The sequence below is a fragment of the Pan troglodytes genome, chromosome 21 (assembly GCF_028858775.2).
Source record: "Pan troglodytes isolate AG18354 chromosome 21, NHGRI_mPanTro3-v2.0_pri, whole genome shotgun sequence".
Lineage (NCBI taxonomy): Eukaryota > Metazoa > Chordata > Mammalia > Primates > Hominidae > Pan > Pan troglodytes.
The window spans coordinates 60,302,280-60,330,114 of record NC_072419.2 but is presented as its reverse complement, the minus strand read 5'-3'; the positions used below and the strand labels follow the sequence as shown (position 1 = coordinate 60,330,114).

The following is a 27,835-nucleotide window of genomic DNA, read 5'->3' as shown; positions in this document are numbered from 1 at the left end:
ACACGAAAGTTTATTCCACTATAGTGGAAATGGAAAAAACAATGTGGAAACTACCAGGATATTCATTGATTAGGCAATGGTTTAAATATCTTTTGGTATATCCATACTGAGGAATATTATGCAGCTATTTTAGAAGATAAGATAGATTTGGAGCTATTGACTGTGAAGACCAACTATAATGTACAAAAGTCATCAGAAAATATGTCTAATGTGATCCAATTTCTATAAAAACAACAAGGACAGATACAGTCCCTGTATATGTGTATCTGGGATGCTTATACGTGTTTGTGTGAGTATAAACAAAGTTCAATATGCCACATCAGGTTGCAGATGTTATTCATCTGGCAATGAGGGTGGAGGATAGAGACAGGAAAAACAAAGGGTTCAGAGAGATTAATTATTTTGGTTGTAAACACAGGTTAAATGTACATTATTATCAGATTTATAAAAAAAAAAACAAAAGACCAAATGAAACATCTGATTTGTCTTTAAATGAAAATATATGCTCATGTTGGAGCAAAGGCTGGCTTTGCATTTGAATGAGCTTTGCATATTCCAGAGTTTTGTAGCACATGAATGACAGGAAATATATGATTAAAGAGAAGAGTGGAAATCGTGAGTGTCACTGTCAGTCTTGCCCCACAGTATCTGATCATCACTGTTGCTTTTAGAGGATGCTTTCTGAAGAGCATGGGGGTAGTAGTACCTTTGCCTACATTCCTTTGGAATCCAGCATTTCCATCACTAAATGTCCAGACATGTTGTATAAAGCTGATAGTCAAGAATTCTACCACGATGTTCCAAAATCCCATCCTTTTCTTTTATTTATGCTAGAATTTCTTGGCAAAGACATTCTGGCTTTTTAATGTACAGATGAAAAGCATGAAATGCGATCATTCAGTGAAAGTTTCAAATCTAACATCTTCCTCCAAGTCATAAGTATCTGCCACATGTACCCTGACTTTACGACCTTTAAAACAACAAATGCATTTGCACAACATAGAAAGCCGCAGTTGTTTGAAGTGTCATTTGACTCTTGCAGCATGACCATTGAAGGGTCATTTTTGCATAATTTTTTGAGGTCTTCGTAAAGTTTTGAGTTTTCCCAAAGGCCTTTTGGGAAATCTAAAATCTTTTGATATTCTAATATAACTCTTTTGAAGAACTTACTGTGTTGTGTTGTCCACTTTTCCTTCTTCGGTGATCTGTTTTAACTTTGCCAGATCCTTGTCCAACCACGGTCATGTGTGTGATCTGAGCAGCTCACCAATGTTACAAGACTCTATAAACCCCTGCATCTTTTGCAAGATTTACAATTTCCCTTTGCAATTAGTGTGTATATGTCCACTTTATCCTGAATCCTGACAGATCAGGATATTGATGCATAGGACGGTGTTGCTTGCATAGGAAGAGATGATTCGGCGGTGAATAATGTTCATACATGGACACTTTGTAAATAAAATTATAATGATAGTTCCTGCTTTCCTCTTTAAACTGAAAGCTTGGAGGATTTGGATAATGTATTGTCAGAAAAAGAAATTTCATCCAGCACAACATTAGTCTTTTCTCAGAGACTCAGTTTCCCAACCTGTTCATTGGTGTGCCCTACTACGGTTACAATCATGGTCCTTTGTGGAGTGTTTGCTAGGCTGTGCCCCAAGCTCTGTGCTTGCTGCTTCACCCATGTTTCCTGGCTTAATCCTAGTGTCTAGCACTATGGGAGGCACTGGAATCCAGCTGTAAGCAGAGCAGACCAAGTCCGGGTCCACCTGGGGCTTACAGGTCGTGGAGAGGAAACAAGTGAAGAAGAAATTAATGGGATCATTTCAGAGTGATGAATTCTCTGTGGAGTCTAGAGAATAAACAGGAGTGAGCAGGAGGGGTTACTTCAGATGGAGGAGTCAGGGAAGGCCTGACATAACCTAAGTCTTGAATGATAAGAAGGTAACCATAGGAAGATCTTAGCGAAAATATTTCCAGATTGAAAGAATAACTAGTGGTGAGGGCTGCGGGTGGAAATATGTTGGTATGTTGAGAGGTGTGAGGAAAAACATAGTACGAGCTGAAGTTCTGGAGGGTGTGGCCCATGGTAGAGAGTTTGGATTTTGTTTTAATTTTGTGAGGCCCTTCTTTGGATGGTTTTATGCAGATGAATGACATAACCTAATTTTTATTTAAAACCAAAAATATATAGATATCAATGTTTCCCAGATGTGAGAAAACAGGGTTTTTTCCCCCTCTTGTACATAGTTTTTTCTTGAGTATCCACTAATTCTATTAACTAAACTTTGTCTACTTTGTTCATCTTCCCTCCCTTCTATTTCTTCTTTCTCTTCTGTTCTTGCTTTGGTTACCACATGTTGTTGGGAGTTTGAACTTTGGAATCAGGCAAACGTGGGTTCAAATACTAAATCTACCAATCATTAGCTGGACAACGTTAGAAAACTGACTTGACTTTTCAGAGCCTCAGTTTCACGACCTGTAAAATGGGAGTGATGATAGTACCTAACTTGTAGATTTGCTGTTATACTTAAATAAAATGTTTCTTGTTATAGACATTTATCCAAATAAATAAATAATAAATAAACAAATGTCATACATAAATAAAATGCCTCTTGTTACACACATTTATCCTAATGCTGGGAAACAGTCAATGAATGTTAGCTATTGTTTTTACAGCTTGATGTCGTTAGGCTGTGTGTCCCCACCCAAATCTCATCTGGAATTTAATCCCCATAATCCCCACGTGTCAAGGGAGAGACCAGGTGGAGGTGATTGGATCATGGGGACAGTTTCCTCCATGCTGTTCTCATGAAAGTAAGTGAGTTCTCACAAGACCTGATGGTTTCATAAGGAGCTCTTCCCCGTTCATTTGGCACTTCTTCCTGCTGCCTTGTGAAGAAAGGTCCTTGCTCCCCCTTTGACTTCCACCATGATTGTAAGTTTCCTGAGGCCTCCCCTGCCATGCTGAACTGTGAGTCAATTAAACCTCTTTCCTTTATAAATTACCCAGTCTTGGGCAGCTCTTTATAGCAGTATGGAAATAGACTAATACACAGCTGTAGCAAGTGAAAGTTTTAGCTTTGGCACATGAAAAAAAAAGATAATTCTTCCTCAGAAGTTTTGAATATTGTAATACAAACATGTGTGTGTGTGCATGTATGTTTAAATATATAATTAGAACTCTGATGAAGCAGCTTGTTTTGACTAGAATATTTGGTACTTTGAAAATGATAAACATTTCTGAAACTTGCCTGGCCCAGATACTTATGTTTCTTAAGATAAATTGATTTATATCACTACTGTTTTTAAAAGTCTTTCTAGAAAACTCAAGTTTGTAAATTAAACTATTGGAATAATTCCTTTCCTTATGGCTTACATTTAAAAATACAAAATGGTAATTATATTAATAATATATTAGTATAACAAAAATGACTACTGTTTACCGAACACCAATCATCTACCAGCCTGCGGTAAGCACTGTATGGGCAATATTTCATTTAATCCTCAGAATTACCCTCTGAAGGAGGCACTGTTATTTTCATGCCAATTTGTAAGAAAACTGAGGCACAGAGACAGGAAATAACTTACCCGGGTTATCCATTTAAAGAGTGAGCAGTTAAGAGTCAAAGCCAGGTTCCTGTGATCCACAATCCAAGTTCTTAACAATTACACGAAGATGGCACTGGAAATAAGGTTTTAATCACATATACAGATAAAATGACTTTCTTTAAAAAAACATGCAGCACAAAATATTTTTCTGCACTAAGAAAATCAAAATTTTCAACTCTACCTTCTAAATATTTTGGAGCTGCTATTGTCATTCTTGATTTCTTTTTAATTTTCCTTAAATTCTTTGACTTTTTTAAAAATGAAAAGTAACATCTCTTTGGTATGTCATCTTTTTGCATTTTTTTTAACTTTTATTTTAAGTTCAGGGGTACACGGGCAGGTTTGTTATATAGGTAAATTTGTGTCATGGGGGTTTGTTGTCACCCAGGTATCAAGCCTGGGTGATGAAATAGGTATTATTAATACCTGGGTGAGGAAATAATATCTATTAATTATTTTTCCTGATCCTCTCCCTCCTCCCACCGTCCACCCTCCAATAGGCCCCAGTGTGTGTTGTTCCCCCTGTGTGGCCATGTGTTCTCATCTTTTAGCTCCCATTTATAAGTGAGAACACGTAGTATTTGATTTTCTTTTTCTGCAATACTTTGCTAAGGATAATGGCCTTCAGCTCCATTCATGTTCCCGCAAAGGACATGATCTTGTTCTTTTTTATGGCTGCATAGTATTCCATGGTGTATATGTACCACATTTTCTTTATCCAGGCTATCATTGGTGGGTATTTAGGTTGATTCCATGTTTTTGCTATTGTGAACAGTGCTGCAATGAACATACACATGCATGTATCTTTATAAAAGAATGATTTCTATTTTTCGAGTATGTACCCAGTAATGGAATTGCTGGATGGAATGGTATTTCTATCTTTAGGTCTTTGAGGAATTGCCACACCGTCTTCCACAATGGTTGAACTAATTTACACTCCCACCAACAGTGTATGAGCATTCCTTTCTCTCCGCTACCTCACCAGCATCTTATCTTTTGACTTTTTAATAATATCATTCTGACTGGTATTAGATGGTATCTCATTGTGGTTTTTGATTTGCATTTCTCTGATGATTAGTAATATTGAGCTTTTTTTCATATGCTTGTTGACTACCTGTATGTCTTCTTTTTTTTTTTTTTTTTTTTTTTTTTGAGACGGAGTCTCACTCTGTCGCCCAGGCTGGAGTGCAGTGATGTGGTCTCGGCTCAATGCAAGCTCTGTCTCCCGGGTTCACACCATTCTCCTGCCTCAGCCTCTCCGAGTAGCTGGGACTATAGGCGCCCGCCACCACACCCGGCTAATTTTTTGTATTTTTAGTAGAGACGGGGTTTCACCGTGTTCTCGATCTCCTGACCTCATGATCCGCCTTCCTCGGCCTTCCCAAGTGCTGGGATTACAAGCGTGAGCCACCAAGCCCGGCCGATTTTTGTATATGTTGTAAGGAAGGGGTCCAGCTTTAATCTTCTGTGTACAGCTAGCCGGTTATCCCAGCACTTTTTATTGAATAGGAAATCTTTTCCCCATTGCATGTTTTTGTCAGGTTTGTCACAGATTAGATAGTTGTAGGTGTGTGGTCTTATTTCTGGGTTCTCTATTCTGTTCCATTGGTCTATGTGTCTGTTTTTGTACCAGTAGTATGCTGTTTTGGTTACTGTAGCCTTGTAGTATAGTTTGAAGTCAGGTAGCATGATGCCTTCAGCTTTATCCTTTTTGCTTAGGATTGCCTTAGCAATTCAGGCTCTTTTCTGGGTTCTATATGAATTTTTAAATAGTTTTCTCTGGTTCTGTGAAGAATCTCAACAGTAGTTTAATAGGGATAGCATTGAATCTATAAATTGCTCTGGGCAATATGGCCATTTTAATGATATTGATTCTTCCTATCAATGAACATGGAATGTTTTTCCATTTGTTTGTGTCATCTCTAATTTCTTTGAGCACTGGTTCATTATTCTCCTTGTAGAGATCTTTCACCTCCCTAATTAGCTGTATTCCTAGGTATTTTACTCTTTTTGTGGAGATTGCGAGTGGGAGTGCATTCCTGGTTTGGCTCCTGGCTTGACTGTTGTTGGTGCATGGAAATGCCAGTAATTTTTGCACATTTATTTTGTATCCTGAGACTTTGCTGAAGTTGTTTATCAGCTTAAGAAGCTTTGGGGCTGAGACTATGGGGTTTTCTAGATATAATGTCATGTAATCTGCAAACAAGGATAGTTTGACTTCCTCTCTTCCTATTCGGATGCGCTTTATTTATTTCTCTTGCCTGATTGCCCTGGCCAAGACTTCCAATACTATGTTGAATAGGAGTGGTGAGAGAGATCATCCTTGTCTTATGCCAGTCTTCAAAGAAAATGTTTCCAGCTTTTGCCCATTCAGTATGATCTTAGCTGTGGGTTTGTCATACATGGCTCTTATTATTTTGAGGTATGTTCCTTCAATACCTAGTTTATTGAGAGTTTTTAACATAAACGGATGTCTAATTTTATTGAAAGCCTTTTCTGCATCTGTTGAGATAATCATGTAGTTTTTGTCTTTAGTTCTGTTTATGTGATGAATCACATTTATTGATTTGTATATGTTGAACCAACTTGCATCCTACTTGATCATGGTGGATAAGCTTTTTGGTGTGCTGCTGGATTCCATTTGCCAGTATTTTATTGAGGATTTTTGCATTGAAGTTCATCAAGGATATTGGCCTGAAGCTTTTCTTGTTGTATATCTGCCAGGTTTTGATATCAGGATGATGCTGGCCTCATCAAATGAGTTAGGAAGGACTCCCTCCTACTCCACTTTTTGGAATAATTTCAGTAGGAACTGTACCAGCTCTTCTTTGTACAACTGGTAGAATTTACCTGTGAATCCATCTAGTACTGGGTTTTTTTATGGTTGGTAGTCTATGTATGACTTCCTCAATTTTAGGGCTCATTATTGGTCTGTTCAGGGATTCAATTTCTTCCTGGTACAGTCTTGGAAGGGTGTATATGTCCAGAAGTTTACCCACTTCTTCTAGATTTTCTAGTTTATGTGCATAGAGATGTTCATAATATTCTCTGATGGTTGTTTGTACTTCTGTGGGGTCAGTGGTAATATCCCCCTTGTCGTTTCTGATTGTGTTTATTTGAATCTTTTCTATTTTCTTGTTTATTACTCTAGCTAATGGTCTATTTTATTAATTTGTTCAAAAAAAACAGCTCCTGAATTCATTGATCTTTTGAATGGTTTTTCATGTCTCAATCTCCTTCAGTTCAGCTCTAATTTTGGTTATTTCTTGTCTTCTGCTAGCTTTCAGGTTTTTTTGCTCTCAGTTCTCTAGTTCCTCTAGTGTGAGGTTAGATTGTTAACGTGAGCTCTTTCTAACTTTTTGATGTGGGCATTTAGTGCTATAAATTTCCCTCTTAACACTGCCTTAGCTGTGTCCCAAAGATTCTGGTGTGTTGTATCTTTGTTCTTATTAGTTCAAAAAACTTCTTGATTTCTGCCTTAATTTTATTATTTACCCAAAAGTCATTCAGGAGCAGGTCATTCAATTACCATGTAATTGTATGGTTTCAAGTGGGACAGTCCTGTAGATATCTATCAGGGCCATTTGATTTAGTGCTGAGTTAGATCTTGAATATCTTTGTTAATTTCCTGTCTCAATGATCTGTCTAATATTGTCATGGGGTATTAAAGTCTCCCACTACTATTGTGTGGGAGTCTAAGTCTGTTTGAAGGTCTCCATAAACTTGCTTTATGAATCTGGGTGTTCCTGTGTTGGGTACATATATACTTAGGATAGTTAGATCTTCTTGTTTAATTTAACACTTTATCATTATGTAATGCCCGCATTTTTCTCTTTTAACCTTTGTTGGTTTAAAATCTGTTTTGTCGGCAACTAGGATTGCAACCCCTGTTTTATTCTGTTTTCTATTTGCTTGGTAGATTTTTCCCCATCCCTTTATTTTGAACCTATGTGTGTCACTGCATAGGAGATGGGTCTCTTGAAGACAGTATACCAATGGTTCTTGGTTCTTTATCCAGCCTGCCACTTTATGTCTTTTAATGGGATCATTTAGTCCATTTACATTTAAGGTTAGTGTTGATATGTGTCGATTTGATACCGTCATCATGATGTTGGCTGGTTATTTTGCAGACTTGTTATGTAGTTGCTTTACAATGTCACTGGTCTGTGTACTTCAGTGTGTTTTGTAGTGTCTGGTAATGGTCTTTCCATATTTAGTGCTTCCTTTAGGAACCGTTGCAAGGCAGGTCTAATGGTCACAAATTCCCTTAGCATTTGCTTGTCTGAAAATGATCTTATTTCTCTTTTGCTTATGAAGCTTAGTTTAGTCAGATATAAAATTCTGGGTTGGAATTCTTTTTGTTTAAGAATGTTGAATATTGGTCCTCAATCTCTTCTGGCTTGTAGGGTTTCCACTGAGAGGTCCACTGTAAGTCTGTGCTTCCCTTTTTAGGTGACCGGGCCTTTCACTCTAGTTGCCTTTAGCATTTTTTCTTACATTTAAACTTTGGAGAATCTGATGATGATGTCTTGGGGAAGATATTTTTGTGGAGTATCTTACTGGGGTTCTCTGCATTTCCTGAATTTGAATGTTGGCCCCTCTAGCTAGGTTGGGGAAGTTTTCAGGGATGAACTCCTGAAATATGTTTTTCAGGTTGGTTCCATTCCCTCCATCTCTTTCAGACACCCCAATCAATCATAGATTTGGTAGGCTTGATTGCTATGTATTTACAAGTGAAACAGGGACTGACCAATTCCCTGGAACTCTCTCAAAGTCACTGAGTATGTATTCAATTTCAACTGGCGTAAGTTGGGGAAGAGTGATTTATTGGCTTATGTAATGCTAAAGTTCAGCTTCAGGCACAGCTGGATCTATATGTTTAAATGACATGATTGGGTATCTGCTTCCTGGATTTCCAGGTTCTACTTTCATTTGTGCTGATTCTCAAGTGTACCTCCTATTGGTTTGCAACTCTTTTTTAATAGGAGTATCAAAAGTTACAGGATTTATTTTTATTAGTCTATCTTATGTCAGGTGCCCACCTAGGAGGTGAGCATCTGAGCAAAGGAAATAGAAGCCCCAGGTGATGGACTTGGGTATGTACCCACCTAAATTTGGAGAGCAGAGCTTCAGTTGCATGGAATGTATCACCTAAGAACTCAAGTTCTTTGACAAGTTCTTAGAAATTGTCAAAAACACTTTACCCATTCTCTGATATCAAAAGCTACTGTTTGGATTTGCTATAATCACTAAATGCACGGAAGTCTAGTCCAGATACCTGGATATAAGGAATTTATTCTTTTTCAAAGCAACATATTGGCACTTTAAAATAAAAAAGGTTGTCCATGGAAAGTACTTTGTGTTTTTCGAAGACTTTTTCTCTGGCTATAACACTCTTACTTACCACTAGCTCCTTTGCTTTCCAGCCAGTGGGTAAGGAAGAGAGGAATTAAACTGAAAGAAATAAGTTGGTGCTCTTGGCATTTTGAAAAGCCCTTCCCTGTTTTGAATCTTAGCATTTCCCTTTTTGTCAACCATTCCCTCTTCTCCTGGCATGGACCATTCCCACAATTCATTTATATTCACTCTGACACTTCAACAGCCTTACTTGCTAACTTTACACCCTGATGCATCCATCTATCACTTACTTATTCTCCCTCTTTTTTTCTTCTTTAGTATAATATTTTCTATCATTATGAATTCCTGAATCACAGAAAAAAAGGTTAAGAAGAGCTAGAAGATCAATGTGCTGGCAGGGTGATTTTCTTCAGGTTCAGGTTTATGAGAAACCCCTAACATTCATCCCTGGGCTTGCCCCAGACCATTTCTTCCCTGTGCCTCAATGCTTAATCCAGCTCACTCTCCCCCCTTTTTTGTTTGTTGTTTAGTCTAGACACTGCGAGACACTAGAGTTGGGCAAAAACAATTGCTAATGGGTGCATGTGTGTGTATGTGTGTGTGTATGTATTTCTCACTACATATTAATGAGCAATATGAATAGATCAAAGAAATCTCAATTCTTCCCTTTATTTTTCTGTCTTCCTGCAAACAGATATTAAGAAGTGTCTGACTACAGATATAGCAAGCAAAATGCAATGTTGTCAAAGGCATAAGAGAAACCTGAAAAGTTATAACAGTATGTGTCAATTACTAAGCACCTATTATGGAAAAGGCATTGTGCCAGATCCTTTGCATGACTTTTCTTCTTTAAGCATTACAACAACCCTGCAGTAGGACTACCAATATTCCCATTTTACAAATGAAGAGATTCAAAGATTTTTAGTGATTTACTCAATATCACACAGCTTATCAGTAGAGAATCTTGATCTTTAACTGGGATCCCAACATTCTTGGTGTTCTTTTTTTCCTGAATATTACACTGATTTATAGTAGCGTCCTAGAAAAGAAGGACCTTTTATAGTTAATTTAGGTCAAGGTAGAGGTCAAAGGAGAAAGGGTGGATGTTGGAAACAGTGCCCTTGCCTGGAGGGGTTGGAGCCTGTATCCACACACACAGTCTTGACCAGATAACCCTACACCTTTAATTCCACACTGGCCTGAGGTCTAATTTGCCTTCTTGTGCGGATATCTGCTCTTCCAGCCTTTCAAAGAGAAATTTTCTGAGTACTGTATTTTAAAAATCTTCCCATATTCTTCACAGTCTATGCTAATACAAGTCCCTGGTAAGACAGAGAGTGCATGAACTTAGAAGTCAGATTTCTGCCTGAAGCCAGACTCTGCTGCTTACTAGCTTACTGGGCAGCCAGGGGAGGGTGTACTGACCTCTCTGACTGTCAGTTTTCTCACTCATGAATAATGATAACTAATGTTTGTGATATTTATTAAGCACTTAATATATTCCAGGCGCTATTGTACTTGCTTTAAAACTATTAACTCATGTAATCTTCCTAACAAAATTACGAGGTAGATTTATTATCTGTCTCCTTTTACCAGAAAGTTGAGGCACAGAAAATTAGATAATCTGGATTCAAAAATACATTTCAGCTCAGTGCCTCTCAAACGTAAGAGATTTTGTCCTCCAGGGGACATTTAGCAATGCCTAGAGATATTTTTGGTTGCCATGACTGGGAAATGTGACTGGCGTCTAGTGGGCAGAGGCCAGGGATGCTGCTAATCAGCCTATGAGGCACGGGATGAGCCTCCCTAACAAAGAATAATCTGGCTTCAAATGTGAGTAGTGCTGAGGTTGAGAAACCTTGTTCTAGCTTCAGAACCCAAGCTCCTAACTGCTGTACTGCCTCCCAGTTGACATCATGACAATATGCTGCTCACGGAGTTCTTACACAGATAAAAGAAGATTAATTAACATTGAATATCACTCGTTCCACACCTGGCAGCTAGTGACTTTCCATTAAGTAGCTTTCCCTCCTCACCAACCTTGCCTTCTCCTCTCCCAAGAAAAGCAGGGTCCAAGGAGATCTGGAGAGCTAACTTCTGCCTTTCAGAATGACCAGAGAACAACACAGTTCCAGTATGCAGTATGGCTTTTGTATAAAAAATGTCTGGAGTCCATTATTAGTGCCTGAATTTCCCGGCTTGGCTGAATAACCGCTGTTTATGTTTGTGTTTACAGTCGACTTGGGAATAAGTGTCAAGACGGATAATGTGGCCACTTCTTCCCCCGAGACAATGGAAATAAGTGCTGTTGCGGATGCCAACGGAAAGAATCTTGGGAAAGAGGCCAAACCCGAGGCACCAGCTGCTAAATCTCGTTTTTTCTTGATGCTCTCTCGGCCTGTACCAGGACGTACCAGAGACCAAGCCGCAGATTCATCCCTTGGATCAGTGAAGCTTGATGTCAGCTCCAATAAAGCTCCAGCGAACAAAGACCCAAGTGAGAGCTGGACACTTCCGGTGGCAGCTGGACCGGGGCAGGACACAGATAAAACCCCAGGGCACGCCCCGGCCCAAGACAAGGTCCTCTCTGCCGCCGGGGATCCCACGCTTCTCCCACCTGAGACAGGGGGAGCAGGAGGAGAAGCTCCCTCCAAGCCCAAGGACTCCAGCTTTTTTGACAAATTCTTCAAGCTGGACAAGGGACAGGAAAAGGTGCCAGGTGACAGCCAACAGGAAGCCAAGAGGGCAGAGCATCAAGACAAGGTGGATGAGGTTCCTGGATTATCAGGGCAGTCCGATGATGTCCCTGCAGGGAAGGTAAGTGTGCCAAGGTGTATCCACTTGGTTCTGAACGCATGCTCGGGGGCGCTAATGGGATAAGACCACTGCACATATGCAGTCACCCTGGGCCTAGGCAAGGTGGCAAGCTGTTGACCCCTCTAGAACAAATAGCACATTGCAGCAGAGTGTCATCCTGATGTTTCTCTGGGTAGAAACTTCTGTGTGAAGAATAACAGCTGTGGCATCTGTTTTATGTAAAAGAAAAGAGGAGGTGAGTTACATGCAGATGAATTTGTCCATCCATTTTTCAAAGGCGGAAGTAGACAGGTTGCGTTTACGATCAGTGGATTCTGGAGGAAAAGGCGTTAGTGGAATAAAAATGATTCCTAAAAGATGTCACCTAGTCTCTGTAGTTTGTTGACCTGCAGAGTTTTGTTGGAACACATTTCGTTCCTTACTCTTAATAGCCTGAATTGATATTTAACCATCTTTTGCTCTAAGGTGTGTGTTTGCATAAAGAGATTTTACAGCTCTGGGCAGACTCTTTTATGTACTAATTCTTTTCCAACAAGTAGGAGTAATACCTTTGTAAAAACTGGGGATTTTGTTTTTGTTTTTTTGTTTTTTGGGGGGTTTTTTTGTGTTGGTTTTCAAAGCAGATATCCTGGAATCAGTTGCTTTTTTTCCTGAGCGAAGAAAGGCAAGCTCTTTTTGACACTAAAAAGAGCATTTGCTTTTAACCTTGAGAGAGTTTGTTTGTATTCAAGGCAGGAAAAGAACTCCTTAAAAGAAGAAGGAAGTAAAACTTGATACATTATAGGTTTAGGGCATGCATTTCCTTGGTTAACAGACTTTTTAAAAAACAATATTTTTCAAAACTTGGGAATAAAGTTAAGTGCCACTAGCAGACTTCAGAGCCAGGAAAAAATTGGATGAGCTCCAAATATATTTGTCTTAATACAATGCAACTTTGCACTTCCGAAGTGCTAATAATTACACTTGCTGTCATTTATTGAAAATGTTCAATGTGCCAGGCTCTACTCTGAGCACTGTACGTAAATTATTTTCCTTAATGAAAATAAGTATCACGTTAATCTATGGTTTTAATGCATCCAGGGTGCTATGAAGAATTACATTATGAAGGCTGGGCACCGCTGAACACTCTGGAGAGTTAAAATTGGGAAAAGATAATAGGCATCATGTGTTTTAGGCTCTTACTGTCAGCATTCTTGTGTTTTCTATACATTTTGATTCAAAGAGCTTATTTCCAACATTTCTTTCAGAGTTTAAACATTTTCCCTTCAAACACCCACTTTCCAAAATGCACCAGTTCAAGAAGCCGGTTGAATAACTTTCCGTATAATTTAAAATAAGTCTCCAAATGCATCCAGGCATCTGCTCTTTACTGAGTGTGACACTGTACTAGGAACAGGTGAGGCACAGGGACCACAGTGAAGGGCGAGACACAGAGTCTCGGCCCTGGTGGAGTTTGCTGTCCAGTGAGAGAAGTGAATAAATAAACGTGCAATTGCAATGCAAGATGCCAAGTGCTGTGCTGGGGGAGCAGAGTGTGGGGGAGATGCCAGATGCCAGGAGAACTGGGCTCCATGGCCCAGGGAACATTCCAGCAAATGCATGAACCAGGACCTGAAAGTTACGTGCCCAGAGGTGGTAAACTGGTCGTCAGTATTCCTGCATATGGGAGAAACTGTTTACTACTTGTGCCTGAGTGGAGAAACCATTCTCATTATTGGTCATAGGCTTCTAAGGCCATTTTGAGGTTGTGATTTTTTAACAGTCATGTGTTTCTTTTGCTTGGGCGTCCAAAGCCTATCCATTGGCTCAGTTAGGAGAAGATTGAGTTATTTATGGGAAGACAATGAAGGAATGTGTTTTACTCATCTTTGGACAGGTGTCCAGTGACTCATCCAAATCCCCATCTTAATCAAGTAAACCAGTTCAGCATAGAATAGCCAGCCTTCCAATGTACTCAGCCATAAAACCTCGACACTCTCAATCTATTTCTAGTCTAAGAAAAGTGAGGAAAAGTTTTGGAGTTGTGATTTATTAACTCAGCTTTCTTTATTGAAAAAGAACTCTTAGGGGTAGAACCTCAATTTGAGTGGAATGTGTTCCAAAATGAGATTTGAGTCAGAAAATGGGAGCTTGTGTTAGGAACATGGCAGGTATCTAATATAGCAAAGCCCTTGTGTAATATTTTCAAGTTATAATGATCTCTCAGAAGACCCAAGAATTGTAACTGTCTTCCTTTCTGAATAAGTGAATTCACTCCCTCAGATTCACCAGTGAAGTCTGCATCTGATTTTGTTACATGACAAATTTCCATTTTTTTCAGTGATATTGAAATTTGAAATACTGAGTGCCCACTTTGTACTATGTACATGTGAAACACAGAAAAGTTATGAAATAGCCATTTCTCCCTCAGCCTGTGAACTTATGGATATTCAGATGCATATGCCTGCAAAGGTTTTTAACAACAACAACAAAACAGCCTTCTGATTGTCAAGGTTTCTTTTCTGACTCCCGGCTGCATAGTTCTGTATTTAGGGGGAAAAAAGCAATTGTTCTATAAATGTAATGGGACAATCCAACCCTCAGAAAGTAACATGAATAAAACTTCTCAATCAGTGGCTTTCTTGGTGGGAGTACCACATTGTACATGGCTGGATGTCAGTGTATTGATTCAGAATTCTTAGGGTGAATTATGCCTTGGGCTCAGCCGCATCCACTGCCTCCCTCCAGCAGCCCTTCCCCCCATTTTTATGGCTTGCTCCCTGCTGGATTGGAATTCCAGCCACAAGCCCACAGAGCTGTGAATTGGGAGAAAGATGCCACCATTTCATCCTGGGGGAAACACACAAATCTTCTGTGTTTTCAGAATGACAATCTTATTTTTGTGCCTTATAAAACTACATTCAGGGCAAAGCATAATTAAAACAAGGCAAGAATTCATGAACAAATGAAGCGTTTACTACATAGGCCAAAGAAAAGATAAATTATATGCCTGAAAGGTTTCACTGAGCTGTGATTCATACAAACCAATGTGTTGGCAGGGATGAGTTTTTTTTCCTCTCCCCACAACAACTGAACCAGAGCTGTAAGATATGCATTTAAAAGAATCAACACACACACACACAAAATCACATAATGCAAACTTGACCTTTATTGGTTAAAAATAAAACCTACCACATTTCTGTTATCAACACAGTACTTCCAGAGTTGTGTTTGTGTTGAGTGGGGGTGTGGGGTGCGTAAAGTGTTGCCATGCAGAGTTTCATAAGATGAAGAATGTCTTTTTTCTTTTAAAAATTTAATTAAATCCTGCAATCGTTACTTTCGCACTAACCTTGTGCAAGGCATTTGAAAAATAAATCATGTTTCTCGTCTGTCAAGGAGTGTATAATCTAGTAAGAGACATAGTATCTTAAGAGACATTGTGATAAGTGCATCAGTCCTCAGATTGGCTCAGGCTACTAATAATAAGAACAATATTCTGTGTTTTCACTTCTCTTCTTTTCTCTCTTGAACACACTCCATTCAGGCTCTTGTCACAGCCACCATGATGTTTCAAATTCCCCACCATCACCCTGGCTGCCAAATCCTATAGGTCTCTATCTTTGTCCTAGTAGGTCTGACCTGCAAGTTGAATCCGACACAGTGACTGAGTGGGCCACACCTTGCTGTTTGAAACAACATCCTTCCACCTCCCTGGCTACTCTTCCATCATCTCCTTTGCTGGATCTCACCCTCTAAATGTTGGACTTCCCCAGGGTTCACTTCTTGGCTATCTCTAACTACGCTTATTTCCTTGAAGGTTTCCCTCAGTCCCAAAGGTTTAAATACTGCTATGGGTTGACAAGCTCCAAATTTACATCTCTAGCCGGGATCCATCCCTGAAGTCCAGACGTGAGTCTCAGCTGCCTCCTCTTCCACATGTCTACTTGAATTTCTACATCCCCATTTGGCTGCTCACTGAGTATCTCAACCCTAATGTGTCCAGAATGGAACTCTTCATTCATCGCCTAACAATGACAAAAACAAAATGCCCACCAGTTTAATTCACGGGGTTTTCCATCTCAGTGAATGACAAGTTCATCCTGTCTCTACTGTTTAGTGGTAGAATTGGAATTAAAGAACCAAGGTCTCCAGAGTCCTTTCCTACATGGTATTTAGTAGTGAATTAAACGTAAGCATCATAGTCAAGTAGCCTAGGTTTCCTCTCTACCTCTGTCACCTACTGGCTGTGTGATCTTGGGCAAGCTACTTCACCTCCTGAGCCTCAATTTCCTCATCTGTAAAATGGGGATAATAATAGTATCTAGCACATTCTCACATTGTTCACACTTTTAGAAGTTAAATGAGATAGGCCATATAAAGTACTTAGCACAAATTGCATTTTGAAAGAAAAAAAGAGAAATTAGCTATTACTAGTATTATGGGTTTTCTCCCTGTCTTCTACTTCACATTTTACTTTTATTTTTTGCCTTTCCCTTCCATAGTCCTCAACCCAAACTCACAGAGATAGCACAGTTGACTCTAATTTAAGAGTTGTATAACCAAAGGCACAAGTCCTAACTTGGGTGAGAAAGGTATAAAAGTTGTAAAATTATTTTTGAAACAATAGAAATGTTAGTGTCCGTGCCCATAAGCCTCAGTTTCTTTGTCTGACATTTAAGGGTTTCCACAATGTTTCCTCTGCCTATTTTCCAACTGCATTTTCCACCCTTCCCTTAAATTTCTCCAGTCAATATGGCCAACACCTGACCTGTGCAAACGCCATCTGTCTCCTGGTATTTTCTCTGCCTATGTCTCTTTCTCTCTCTGTTTATCAAAAATTGGCTTGATACTCAGTGCCAGGTTCTCCATGAAGCTAACCAGATATCTCCACTCTTGGATGATTTCGGACAGCATGAATCCCTCTCGCATTTTAAGTCAAATTCTGTGATTAAATCATTTTGTAGAAATCAGCTCACTGAGCCATCAAATCTTACCAGGGAATTCCTGTATTTTCACCATTTTACAGATGAAGAAGTCAACAGTTCAGAGAAAGCATATCACTCCTGACACACAGCTAAAAGGTGGCACAGCCAAAATTGTCCATCTCCAAAGCCCATAGTCTTAGATAGTCAACGTTTCTATTTTTGCCAATTATTTGAAACTTGTTCAATGAAGTTCCAACTTGAGGCAATGAAATTCAAAGATGTTAGCATATGCAAAGTTGTAAATACCCAAAATCCCAAGTGAAAAATAAAAACAAATAAAAAGAATTACCCAATTTCAACTTTAGAAGGCCAAGTGAATTATTAACTGTTTTTTATTTTGTGTTGTTTCTGCCTTATGTCCACAAGGCCATGCCTTTTCAACTGGTAAAGAGAACTAGCCACCCAAAAGACTTTGTCAGTGCAAAGGGAAAATCCATCTTACATTATGCAAGTTTTGGAGTAAACAAGGTCCTCAGCTATACCACTGGGATTTTGATGCATTTAGCAGTAAGAAACGCTTAATATGAGATGTTTGCAGTGGCAGAGGTGATGTGGAAGTGTTAGGAGCCTGGGTGACCTAGGTATGAGTCCAGACTCTACCACTAAATAGCTGTGTGGTTGAGTTAAATGACAATAATAGCCCCATTTTAAAATAATTCATTATTTCTAGGCTGTGTAGTAAGCATTTTGCATACATTATCTGTTTTTATTGTTAAAACAACCCAACAAGGTAGGTATTTCTATTGCCATTGAACAGAGGAGAGAACTTGGGGAGAACTTAAGTTACCTGCGTTAAGGTCGCAAAGCTAATTAGTGGCAGAAGTGGAATCGAGATCCATCTGTCACCTAAGCCTGTTATACTCAATCATTTAAAAACCTGTGTTTTCATCCACAAAAGGAAGCTACTACCTGCCCTAGGGGTTTTTGTAAAGTTAGAAGATAATATAGGCCATCAGTAGTAGTCATGCTAAATAAAACTGTATATTTTCTAAATTGTTAGAAACTTAGAAATGAGTAATTATGAAATAGATCAAATGGCTTTTCAGAGTGATGGAGTTTGAATAGTGTATCATTTAGGGGTTGGTAATATATCATTTTTACTTTGGCTGCAGGAAACACACACACACACACAACAATCAATTAATAGTGGTTCACTTAACAAGGAGAATGTACTATTTCTTGCATGTAAAAAGAACCCTAGAGGTAGAGGAGTTCAGGTTGGTTCAACATCTTCACAGCCCCCACAAGCCCGCCTCAGTCTTTCTCTACTGGTGTCCTCCATTGTTGCTTAGTCCCTAGGCTTAGTCCCTTGTGGTTTTAACATGATTCCAAGTATGCAGGAATACCTCTCTTTATTGTGCTTCACAGATGCTGCATTTTTACACATTAAAGGTTTGTGACAATCCTGCATCAAGCAAGTCTATCAGCACCATTTTTCCAATGGCCTGTGTTCACTTTGTGTCTTTGTGTCAGCATTTTTTAGAGATAAAGTTTTTGTTGTAATTTTTATTTTAAGTTCTGGGGTACAAATGCAGGATGTGCAGGAGCCCGGGTGACGTGCACGTGTACCCCAGAACTTAAAATAAATGTGTGCCATGGTGGTTTGCTGCACCTATCAACCCATCACCTAGGTATTAAGCCCAGCATGCATTAGCTATTTTTCCTGATGCTCTCCCTCCCCCAACCCCCGACAGGCCCCAGTGTGTGTTGTTCCCCTTCCTGTGTCCATCTGTTCTCATTGTTCATCTCCCACTTATAAGTGAGAACATGCGGTGTTTGGTTCTCTGTTCCTGCATTAGTTTGCCAAAGATAATGGCTTCCACCTCCATCCATATCCCTGCAAAGGACATGATCTTGTTCCTTTTTATGGACACATAGTATTCCATTGCAGCACTATTCACAATAGCAAAGACATGGAATCAACCCAAATGCCCATCAACAATAGACTGGGTAAAGAAAATGTGGTACATATACACAATGAGACAAGGTATTTTTAAATTAAAGTATGTACTTTTTTTTTTAGATGTAATGCTATTGCACACTTAATAGACTCCAGGACAGTGGAGAACTTTTATGTGCACTGGGAAACCGAAAAATGTGTGTGACTCTATTGTGATATTGACTCTATTGCAGTGACCTGGAATTGGATGTGTAATATTTCCGATGTATGTGTCATAATGTCCTATAAATAAGAAAGGAGTTTCCTAAAATTTATCCTCAGAGCCCTTTGGTGAAATTGAGTCACGTGTCTGTGTCAAGGTGCAAATAGCTATCAGCCAGCATTTTCAGTTTCTTCAGTAGAAAGAAGGCTCTTCCAGCAAAGAGGACATGCCACAGATAGAAACCAGATTTATCTTCTCTATCTAACATTGTCTGGAAATCATTAAGTGAATGGAGCAAGTAGAAGCTGCTACAGTATCCACCTATGGTAATTCATCTGAGTGTATCCATTACATTAGTTTTCTAATTTAACTGTGACCCCATAGTAAGAACTAGATTTTACTTGAGCTGATATACATGCGCATACATGAAACAAAGAATTCATGAAGTAATACTATTCTTGCAGCATGTAACACCTGCAGGGATTTTGTATTCTTTTCTATTCTGTTTGATTTGTTTACTGCTGGTTTTGACCCACTACATTATTTTTAAATCTGCTAATGATCACAGTCTGAAATTTGCAGAACGCTGTTCTGCTATCTGACCACTTCGACACATTGAGACAGTTATCTTAAGAGACGTGACCATTTTTTATGCAACTGAGTATTCCCAATGCCTAGCAGAATGGCTGGCACATGTTGGCATCCAATAATGTTTGTTAAATGAACCTGACAAGAATAAGGGTGGTACACGTCATGGTTCAACTTTTCAAAGACTGTTAGGATGTATTATTGCAATGTCATTATCTGCTCTGCCTAACACAAGTTGAAATAGAAAGTCATTGCAAAATATGTGGTGTATACGATTTCACTTAAACTTTAGAATCATAGTACAAGTCTACATTTGTACTATCTACTTGGTATTTTAAATTTGGTCTTTAACATGTCATGGCGTTAATCCATTGAAATATCTAGTAAATTGTTTTTTGCAATTAATTTGTAAAAATAAATTTTGAGTTATCATTCCCTCTGGTATTGTCCCATCTGACTCGCCCCCTCAGAAGTTATAACGGCTATAACTTAGCAAGTTTACTAAGTCACGGAGAGGTAAAGTAACTTGTGCAAATCATAGTGCTAGAAAGTGGCAGGGTGGAAATTGGTCACCGATGCCCACACACTTAACCACTGTGCCTATAGGTTCAAAGAGATGAAACACTTTAAAACTTTTGAAACATCTTATATCTTTAAAAAATTCTAAAGTTAGTTGTATTAGTCAGGGTTCTCCGAAGGGACAGAACTAATAGGATAGACGTATATGTGAAAGGGAGTTTATTAAGGAGAATTGCCTCACATTATCACAAGGTGAAATCACACTATAGGCCGTCTGCAAGCTGAGGAGGTAGGAAGCCAGTAGTGGCAGAAGTTCAAAAGCCTCAAAAGTGTGGAGGCCGACAGTGCAGCCGTCAGTCTGTGGCCAAAGGCCTGAGAGCCCCTGGCAAACCACTGGTGTAAGTCCAGGAGTCCAAAGGCCAAAGTACCTGGAGTCTAACATCCAAGAGCAGGAAGCATCCAGCACAGGACAAAGATGAAGGCTGGAAGACTCAGCAACCCAGCTTATCCCACCTTCTTCCACCTGCTTTGTTCTAGCCATGCTGCCAGCCGATTGGAAGGTGCCCACCCACATTGAGGGTGGGTCTTCTTCTCCCAGTCCGCTGACTCAAATGTTAATCTCCTCTGGCAACACCCTCATAGACACACCCAGAAACAATACTTTACCAGCCATCTAGGCATCCTTCAATCCAATCAAGTTGACACCTAATGTTAACCAGCGTGATAGTACTTTCCAAGTTGGTCTGTGGAACATTAGTCCAATAAGATGGGCCTAGAAATAGGGCTCTGCTATGGAATAGTTTCAGAAAATCTATTTGCTTTATAGTCTCTACTGAAGATTCACAATGGACATCCACCTACTAAAGGCTCTGAGAAGTACTGCAGCAAGCACGCCTGTTTCACTTTGTTTAACCAAGTGTTTCTCAAACTTAATCATCCATGTAGCTGTTGGGCCTCTAACAAGGTAGCTCAATTTTCCAAGGAATGGTTCTTCTAGAGAATGTTGAGCTAGGCATTTAGACCAGAAGTTGTATGATGTTGGCTGTGGGTTTGAAGAAGTAAAATAAAATAAAAAACATAAACCAGAAGTTGAAAACTAGCCATCTGTAGAAGGCCTCTAGCCAGAGATGCATCTTACTTGGCCTACATAGTGTTTTAAATAATATTTTAATTAATTAGTTATATTTTTGAATTGACAAAGTTGATGATATTTTAAAGCAATAATATGTCAGTACAATTCTATATTTCAGACTTCCCCATAATGGGTAGTTTTGCCCTATATTTGCAGACAGAATGTGAGTTGTGACTGTCCCTTAAGATGGGGCACCCACTCTCCAGTTCACCAAATGATTCCCAGCAGCGCAGCCATGTAGGTTGTCCTTCGTCATAACACTTGCATTGGTATTTTCCTTGGGTACAGTTGAGAATCAAGTAAATATACCCATCATGGACCACTTTACTTCCTTCATCCTTCATAGCACTTATCAGAATTTGAAGCTACTTAGATGACCATCTGTCATTCCAGCCTGAGAGTCAATCAGGCAGCCAGTGTTAAGCAATATATAAAAGAGGTGGGAGGCCGGGCGCGGTGGCTCACGCCTGTAATCCCAGCACTTTGGGAGGCCGAGGCAAGTGGATCACGAGGTCAGGAGATCGAGACCATCCTGGCTAACACAATGAAACCCCATCTCTACTAAAAATACAAAAAATTAGCCAGGCGTGGTGGCGGGCACCTGTAGTCCCAGCCACTTGGGAGGCTGAGGCAGGAGAAAGACAGAGCGAGACTCTGTCTCAAAAAAAAAAAAAAAAGAAAAAAGTAAGTCGATACTTTCATTTATTCATGCAACAAATATGAGTATTTTCTTTGTGCCAGGAATGATTTTAGATTCCCCAGCAGGTAGAACAGTGTACTTCATGGGAGCTTTCCTTCTAGTGGAGAAACCAACAATTTAAAAAAGAAAGAGAATTAACAAGCAAACACTTCCAGAGTTTAGAAAGAGCTCTGAGTGAAATAAACAGAGTTTTGAGATAGAAAGTAGACAGGAGAGTGAAAATTACAACTGGGTGAGGAACAGAAACAGAGAAGTGTTTAAACAGTCAGTGAATAGCATGTGACTTTTTCTTTCTTTCTTTGCACGGGCCAAACAATTCTTAGAAAGTCTGCAACCTAATTCTGGCAGCATTCAAAACTGTTTTCTCGCTTTGGGGAAGTGTTTGTTAAATAGATGACGAATGTGTTCTAGGCTGTGGATTATTAGTTTTTTGTATTTAAAGGCAGGTTTTCTGGTGTGGTTTTTGTTTGTTTGTTTTTTGTTTTTGTTTGTTTGTTTTCCGTAACATTGGGTATTTTTCCTTTAGTAAATGTGAAATGCTGTCACCAGTCTGGAAGGTTGTGCTTGTTAGGAACTAATCATGGAACAGAAGAATCTTCCACAAATCCCTTTTGCCCAGTGTGGCTTACCCTGGGAATCACTCTTCACTCACTCTGCCTGCAGCAGTATTTTTCCATTTTAAATCACACATATTGGCCGGGCGTGGTGGCTCACGCCTATAATTTCAGCAGTTTGGGAGGCTGAGGCAGGAGGATCACTTGAGACCAGGAGTTCAAGACCAGCCTGGCCAACATGGTGAAACTCCATCTCCACTAAAAATACAAAAATTAGCCAAGCATGGTGGTGCACACCTATAATCTCAGCTACTCAGGAAGCTGAGGCATGAGAATCGCTTGAACCTGGGAGATGGAGATTGCAGTGAGCCGAGATCACACCAGCCTGGGCAACAGAGCGAGACTCCACCTCAAAAAAAAAAAAGAAAAGAAAAGAAAAAAAATCACACATAAGGGAACTATACTTAAGAGTGTGCCAACTCATGTGTCCTTAGGACTATCCCCAAAGCAAAGCCTGCTGCCAAAAGGGAAACAAGAGAAGAACATTTCATTGCTTAATTCTCTACCCACATTTTACTTGCCATTGGAACTCAAGTTGACAAATTCACTTACCCCTCAAGCAGAGGAGTTGCTGAGAGAGAAAAGAGAAAATGTACACTAGCTTTATATGGGAAGCAAGTGTGCGCTGCTTTCTTAGATAGATTTCTTTCCCCCCTCCCCCTATGTGAACAACAGACAATGCTTTATTTAATCTTACAAATGTAACATCTCCACATCAGTTAATAACTATGGATTAATGATGATGTACCATGCTAAGGCCCTGGGCTAGACTTCTGCTACCCCCGTGTGAGATGAGCCTTAAGTATCCTGAGGTTATGTCCACAGGGTAGTAAAACAGGTAGTGATGTTGTGATTTACAGTAGAGAGTATCACACTGGATAATTGGTCCAACCCGGCTTGGTTCAATTAGTATAAGCAGCTGAAATTAACATTGCCTCTCTCTTCCCCAAAAGAGGAAGAAAAATGGCTAAGTGGAACATTTTTATATCTGTGTTATCCAGACTCAATTTCCATCTCAGAAAAGATGCCAGAGGACAATGGAAATCTAGATTTCTTGGTTTTATATTTTCATGTTATTTTATTTCCCTCTGAAGTCTTAGATAATTTCTTAATCAACTACCTGGACCACTAAGAAGCTTGTTTCCACCGTGGTGCTTTGGCAGTATGCAATTTTAAAGTCTTCAAACACACATGCTTTCTGAATGAGCAAATCTGCATTTAAGAATTTATTGATTGATAGGTCAGGAGGGTGACTATAGTTTACTGTACATTTCAAACTAGCTAGAATAGAATAAGTCGAATGTTTTTAGCATGAAGAGAAGACAAATATTTGAAGTGATGAATATCCCAAGTACATGAATTTGATCTTTACAAATTATATGAATGTATTAAATTATCACACGTACCCCAAAATTATGTACATCTATTATGCATCAATAAAAAATGTTTAAAAATAATGTATTGAGAACATGATCAATATTTCATGGACGGGGCTTTAAAAAATTTCCAGTATTTTCTGTAAGAAAAAAAGCTGAAATGATCCAATAGGTCTTTCGTATTGATTGTGGCACACCCTTACACTAGACACCATAAACGAGGGTGACATAAAAATAGAATTGGTCAGGTGAAGAAAGTGATAGTATAATGTTAAATGAGAAAAGCAGATTTCAAAATAGCATGCAGAAGAATCTCCTCTGGGTAAAAATGATCTCTGCCTGCCTGTGCCATAGCTCTGTCATCCCACCCAAAGAGCAGCGTGGAATAAAAAATTGCAAATTGTTGACAGCAGTTGACTTTCAGTAATAGAATAATCGATGCATTTCATTTTACTCTTCGTTATCTGTATTTTCTCTTTTTTATAAAAGGAGCACTGTGGTGAACCACCAATCTAACTAAAGGTAAAAAAATACCACCGTCTAGGTAATTTCTCGATTCCTCCTCTAGACTGCATTAAGAGGCTGAGGATTCCTGAGCTGTGTTAATTAGAAATTGCCACAGGCTGCTAGCAACAGTTCAAAGAGAGGTTACTTTCCTCTAACGATAATTTCCAAACTATGCCACCCAGAGCTTATGTGACAATTCATTGTTCAGAAAGAATAACAACTTTTTAAATATACTTATAGCTAATGTGTAATCATCTCCAGCAGGAGATCACAAAGAGAAATGTTGTCCTAAGTGGGCAGATTTGAAGCCCTTTCATAATTGGATTTCCTATGGTTGTGCTGTCTGTGTTCTTTCCCTGTTTTTGCCATGGGCTTGAAAGATGTGAATGCATTATTTTAAAAAAACTACTCATTGAATTTTTATCAGTTGATGTGAATTGGGTAGGAGTAGTGGAAAAAATAAAAGTACAGAATTACCTACATTAATATATATTTATTGACCTTCCTTCAGTGGCTTTGAGCACTGTAGTAAAACAAACTTAAAAAAAAAAAAGAGTTTGGGCATGGTGGCTCATGCCTGTAATCCCAACACTTTGGGAGGCCAAGGTGGGTGGATCACCTGAGGTCAGGAGTTTGAGATCAGCCTGGCCAACATGGTGAAACCCCGTCTCTACTGAAAATACAAAAATTAGCCGGGCATGGTGGCACATGCCTGTAATCCCAGTTACTCCGGAGGCTGAGGCAGGAGAATCACTTGAACCTGGGAGGCGGAGGTTGCAGTGAGACGAGATTGCACCATCGCACTCCAGCCTGGGCAACATCTCAAAAAAGAAAAAAAATCATAGTCTGCTTAGGAAATTCTGAGATTCTGCAAAATATTTTTAGTATTGGTCTTCACATTCCTTCCTGCTTGCATATTAATTTGCTTTCCTTTCTAGGCAAACTGGGGGACAAATTCTATCTTCAAAAATTAACCAAACCCTATTTTTCTTCCTGAATCTGACAATGGCTACACACAGGTGACAGTGTTTTCAGAAGAAGAAAAATGAAGACTTCATGATTGTCCAGAGACTATTGTTGTCCAGCACATCGAACCCTCTGTGCTCACGTGATATTCTCTGGGGAGAGGAAGCAGAGCCTTCCCTTTTATCCCAGGCAGCATGGGGCTCAAATTTCTGACAGATGGAAAGGAGTGGAGTCATGAGTTTCTGTACCATTCAACATTTTTCACACAAATTTTCTTGTGTTCACCTGTACTTTCGGTACTGATTCGTGGTGTTAAGACTAAGAGTAAAATCAGTGCTACACAATGAGGAAATCTAGATGGAGTAGAGGCATCACAAATCATTCCAGACAAGGCTTTTTAAGCCTTATCTTATATTTTCACTTTAACAATGTAGATCTTGCTTAAAGGAGTCTGAAGTCCAGCTGACAATAGTTGAAAGAAAGTGCCAGAAGTTCCATATGGGCCTTACTACACACAATCAAATTATGATAAGGCGGCATTATTTTTCAACATGACAAATTGTAATCACTTTAGCAGTGTTCCTATCTGTTTGCTCTTTGAAGCCAACAAAAAAGAAAATACATATAAACTTCTCACACAGAGGTGAAAAACAAGCTAACACCACGGACACCTGTTTGCTTAAAAACAGTTTCCAGGTATTTTCTGGAGAATGTTTCTGTTTCCGTATAATGTTGTTTGCTGAGAATGATTCGGAGGCCTGATGAGAATAGCAGCAGCACCTACAAATAACATGTTTAAAGCACAGGCCACACACTGGTGGCCTGAAGGCTGGACTCTCATCACAACTGTGCTTAGTTTGGCCCTCTTGATGTTTTTAAATTTTTTTAGTTAATCATGCGTATTTTGCTTTAGTCTTCATTTTAATGCGTAACATATTCACTGTGTTCAAAACAAAAAATTATAAAATGCCACCCAGTAGATAATTGCTGTTTGTATTTTTTAATGTATCTTTCTAGGGTTTCTTTGAGCATATATAAGAAATAAAACATAAATTCTTATTCTTTTTTACACAAACGGTAACATAATATGCACTCTGTTCTATGCCACGCTTGTTTTCAGTTAACAATACTTTCTGTATCTGTAGGGAGCTTCCTCACTTGTAATGCCTGCAGAGTATTCTGTTGAATGGTTGTACCATGAGTTATTTAACCAGGACCCCATTAATGCCCATTGGCTGGCTTCCAGACTTTCGCTATTAACCTCACTGCAATGAATAACCTTGTACATTTGTTATTTCACACGTGTGAGTTTAGGTTTATCCTCTACACCAACTCTTAGAGATGGAAATACAGGGTAAAAGAATATATCCTTTTTACAGTTTTGGTACACAATGCCACTCTGCCCTCCATCAGGATTGAATTAGTTTATACTTGTAACAGCAATGCGTGATTGCCTTCTTCACACAAGCTTGGCCAATGAATGTTTTTGTAAACATTTGGATTTTTTTACTTTTCGATCTTCCTTTTCATGACTTCTGGATTTCTAGTCATACACACAAAAGCCTTCTCAATCCAAAATGAAAAGATGTTTTCCATGTTTCCTTGTAGTATTTTTAATCTATTTGGATTTTATCCCGGTAGAGGGTTGAGTTGTGACACCAAGTTAATTTTTTTCCAGATGGCTGCTCTGTTTTTCCTACATCTTTTATTTAAAAGTTCTTCACTTCCATAGATTTTAGGTATCATCTTTATCATATACTAAATTCCTATATGTCTTTGGAATTTTACCACCTTGTTATCATCAGCCATACAATATATGCATGTATGCCTGATGCTAACATATGTTGTATGGTTGATGGTAACATATGTTGTATGGCTGATAGTTACAAAGTAGAAAAATATACAGCAGAGAAAAGGAATAAAGTGGCAGGAACTTAAAATAGGAAAGGACTTGGTGAGAAGATAACATTTGAGTAAACATCTGAAGGAAAGGAGATAGAATCAGTGCAGCACGGCACTGAAAAACCTTTGGCCTCTGAAATCAGCTGGGCCTGGGATCAAATCCCAACTCTGCTTTATGACCTTAGGCAAGTTATTTATTCTTTCTGTGCATTAATTTCTTCATCTGTATAATTGGAATTACAAACAGTGCGTGCTTCATGGGATCGTTGTAAGAATTAAACAGGATCTTTTTAACAAGCTTAGCACTGGGCCTGACACATAAAGGCTGATCATTTTTACGGTTATCATGGACACTTATTTTGTCATTACACACTCCTTAAATAATTCATGGCTGCAAAATATTCCATCACACATTGTTATGGGTTAATTTCACATGTTAAAACCACATGCGAATTTATTTAACTGCAGATCCCAAAAGTTCAACTTTTTAAGTGGTTCTTCATTGTTGCTCTTCCAGAACTATCCTATCAAGCTTTTTTTTTTTTTTTTTTACTTTTTAACTTTGAAATTATTGTAGATTCACATGCAGTTGTAAGAAATAGAACAGTTATCCCTTTATCCAGTGTCACTCAACGGTAACATCTGCAGACCTATAGTGCAATATCACAACCAGGA

General features: G+C 39.0%; 1 protein-coding gene across 7 annotated transcripts in view; it reads left to right on the top strand.

Annotated features, from left to right (window-relative positions):
* Positions 1-27,835, top strand: part of BCAS1 (brain enriched myelin associated protein 1) — a 127,165-nt gene that overhangs the window by 30,478 nt on the left and 68,852 nt on the right. For all 7 annotated transcript variants that reach the window (XM_009437431.4, XM_054674843.2, XM_054674841.2 and 4 more), the window contains exon 4: positions 11,207-11,787. In XM_009437431.4, the coding sequence (XP_009435706.3) occupies positions 11,207-11,787 (581 nt within the window). The remainder of the gene's footprint in view (positions 1-11,206; positions 11,788-27,835) is intronic.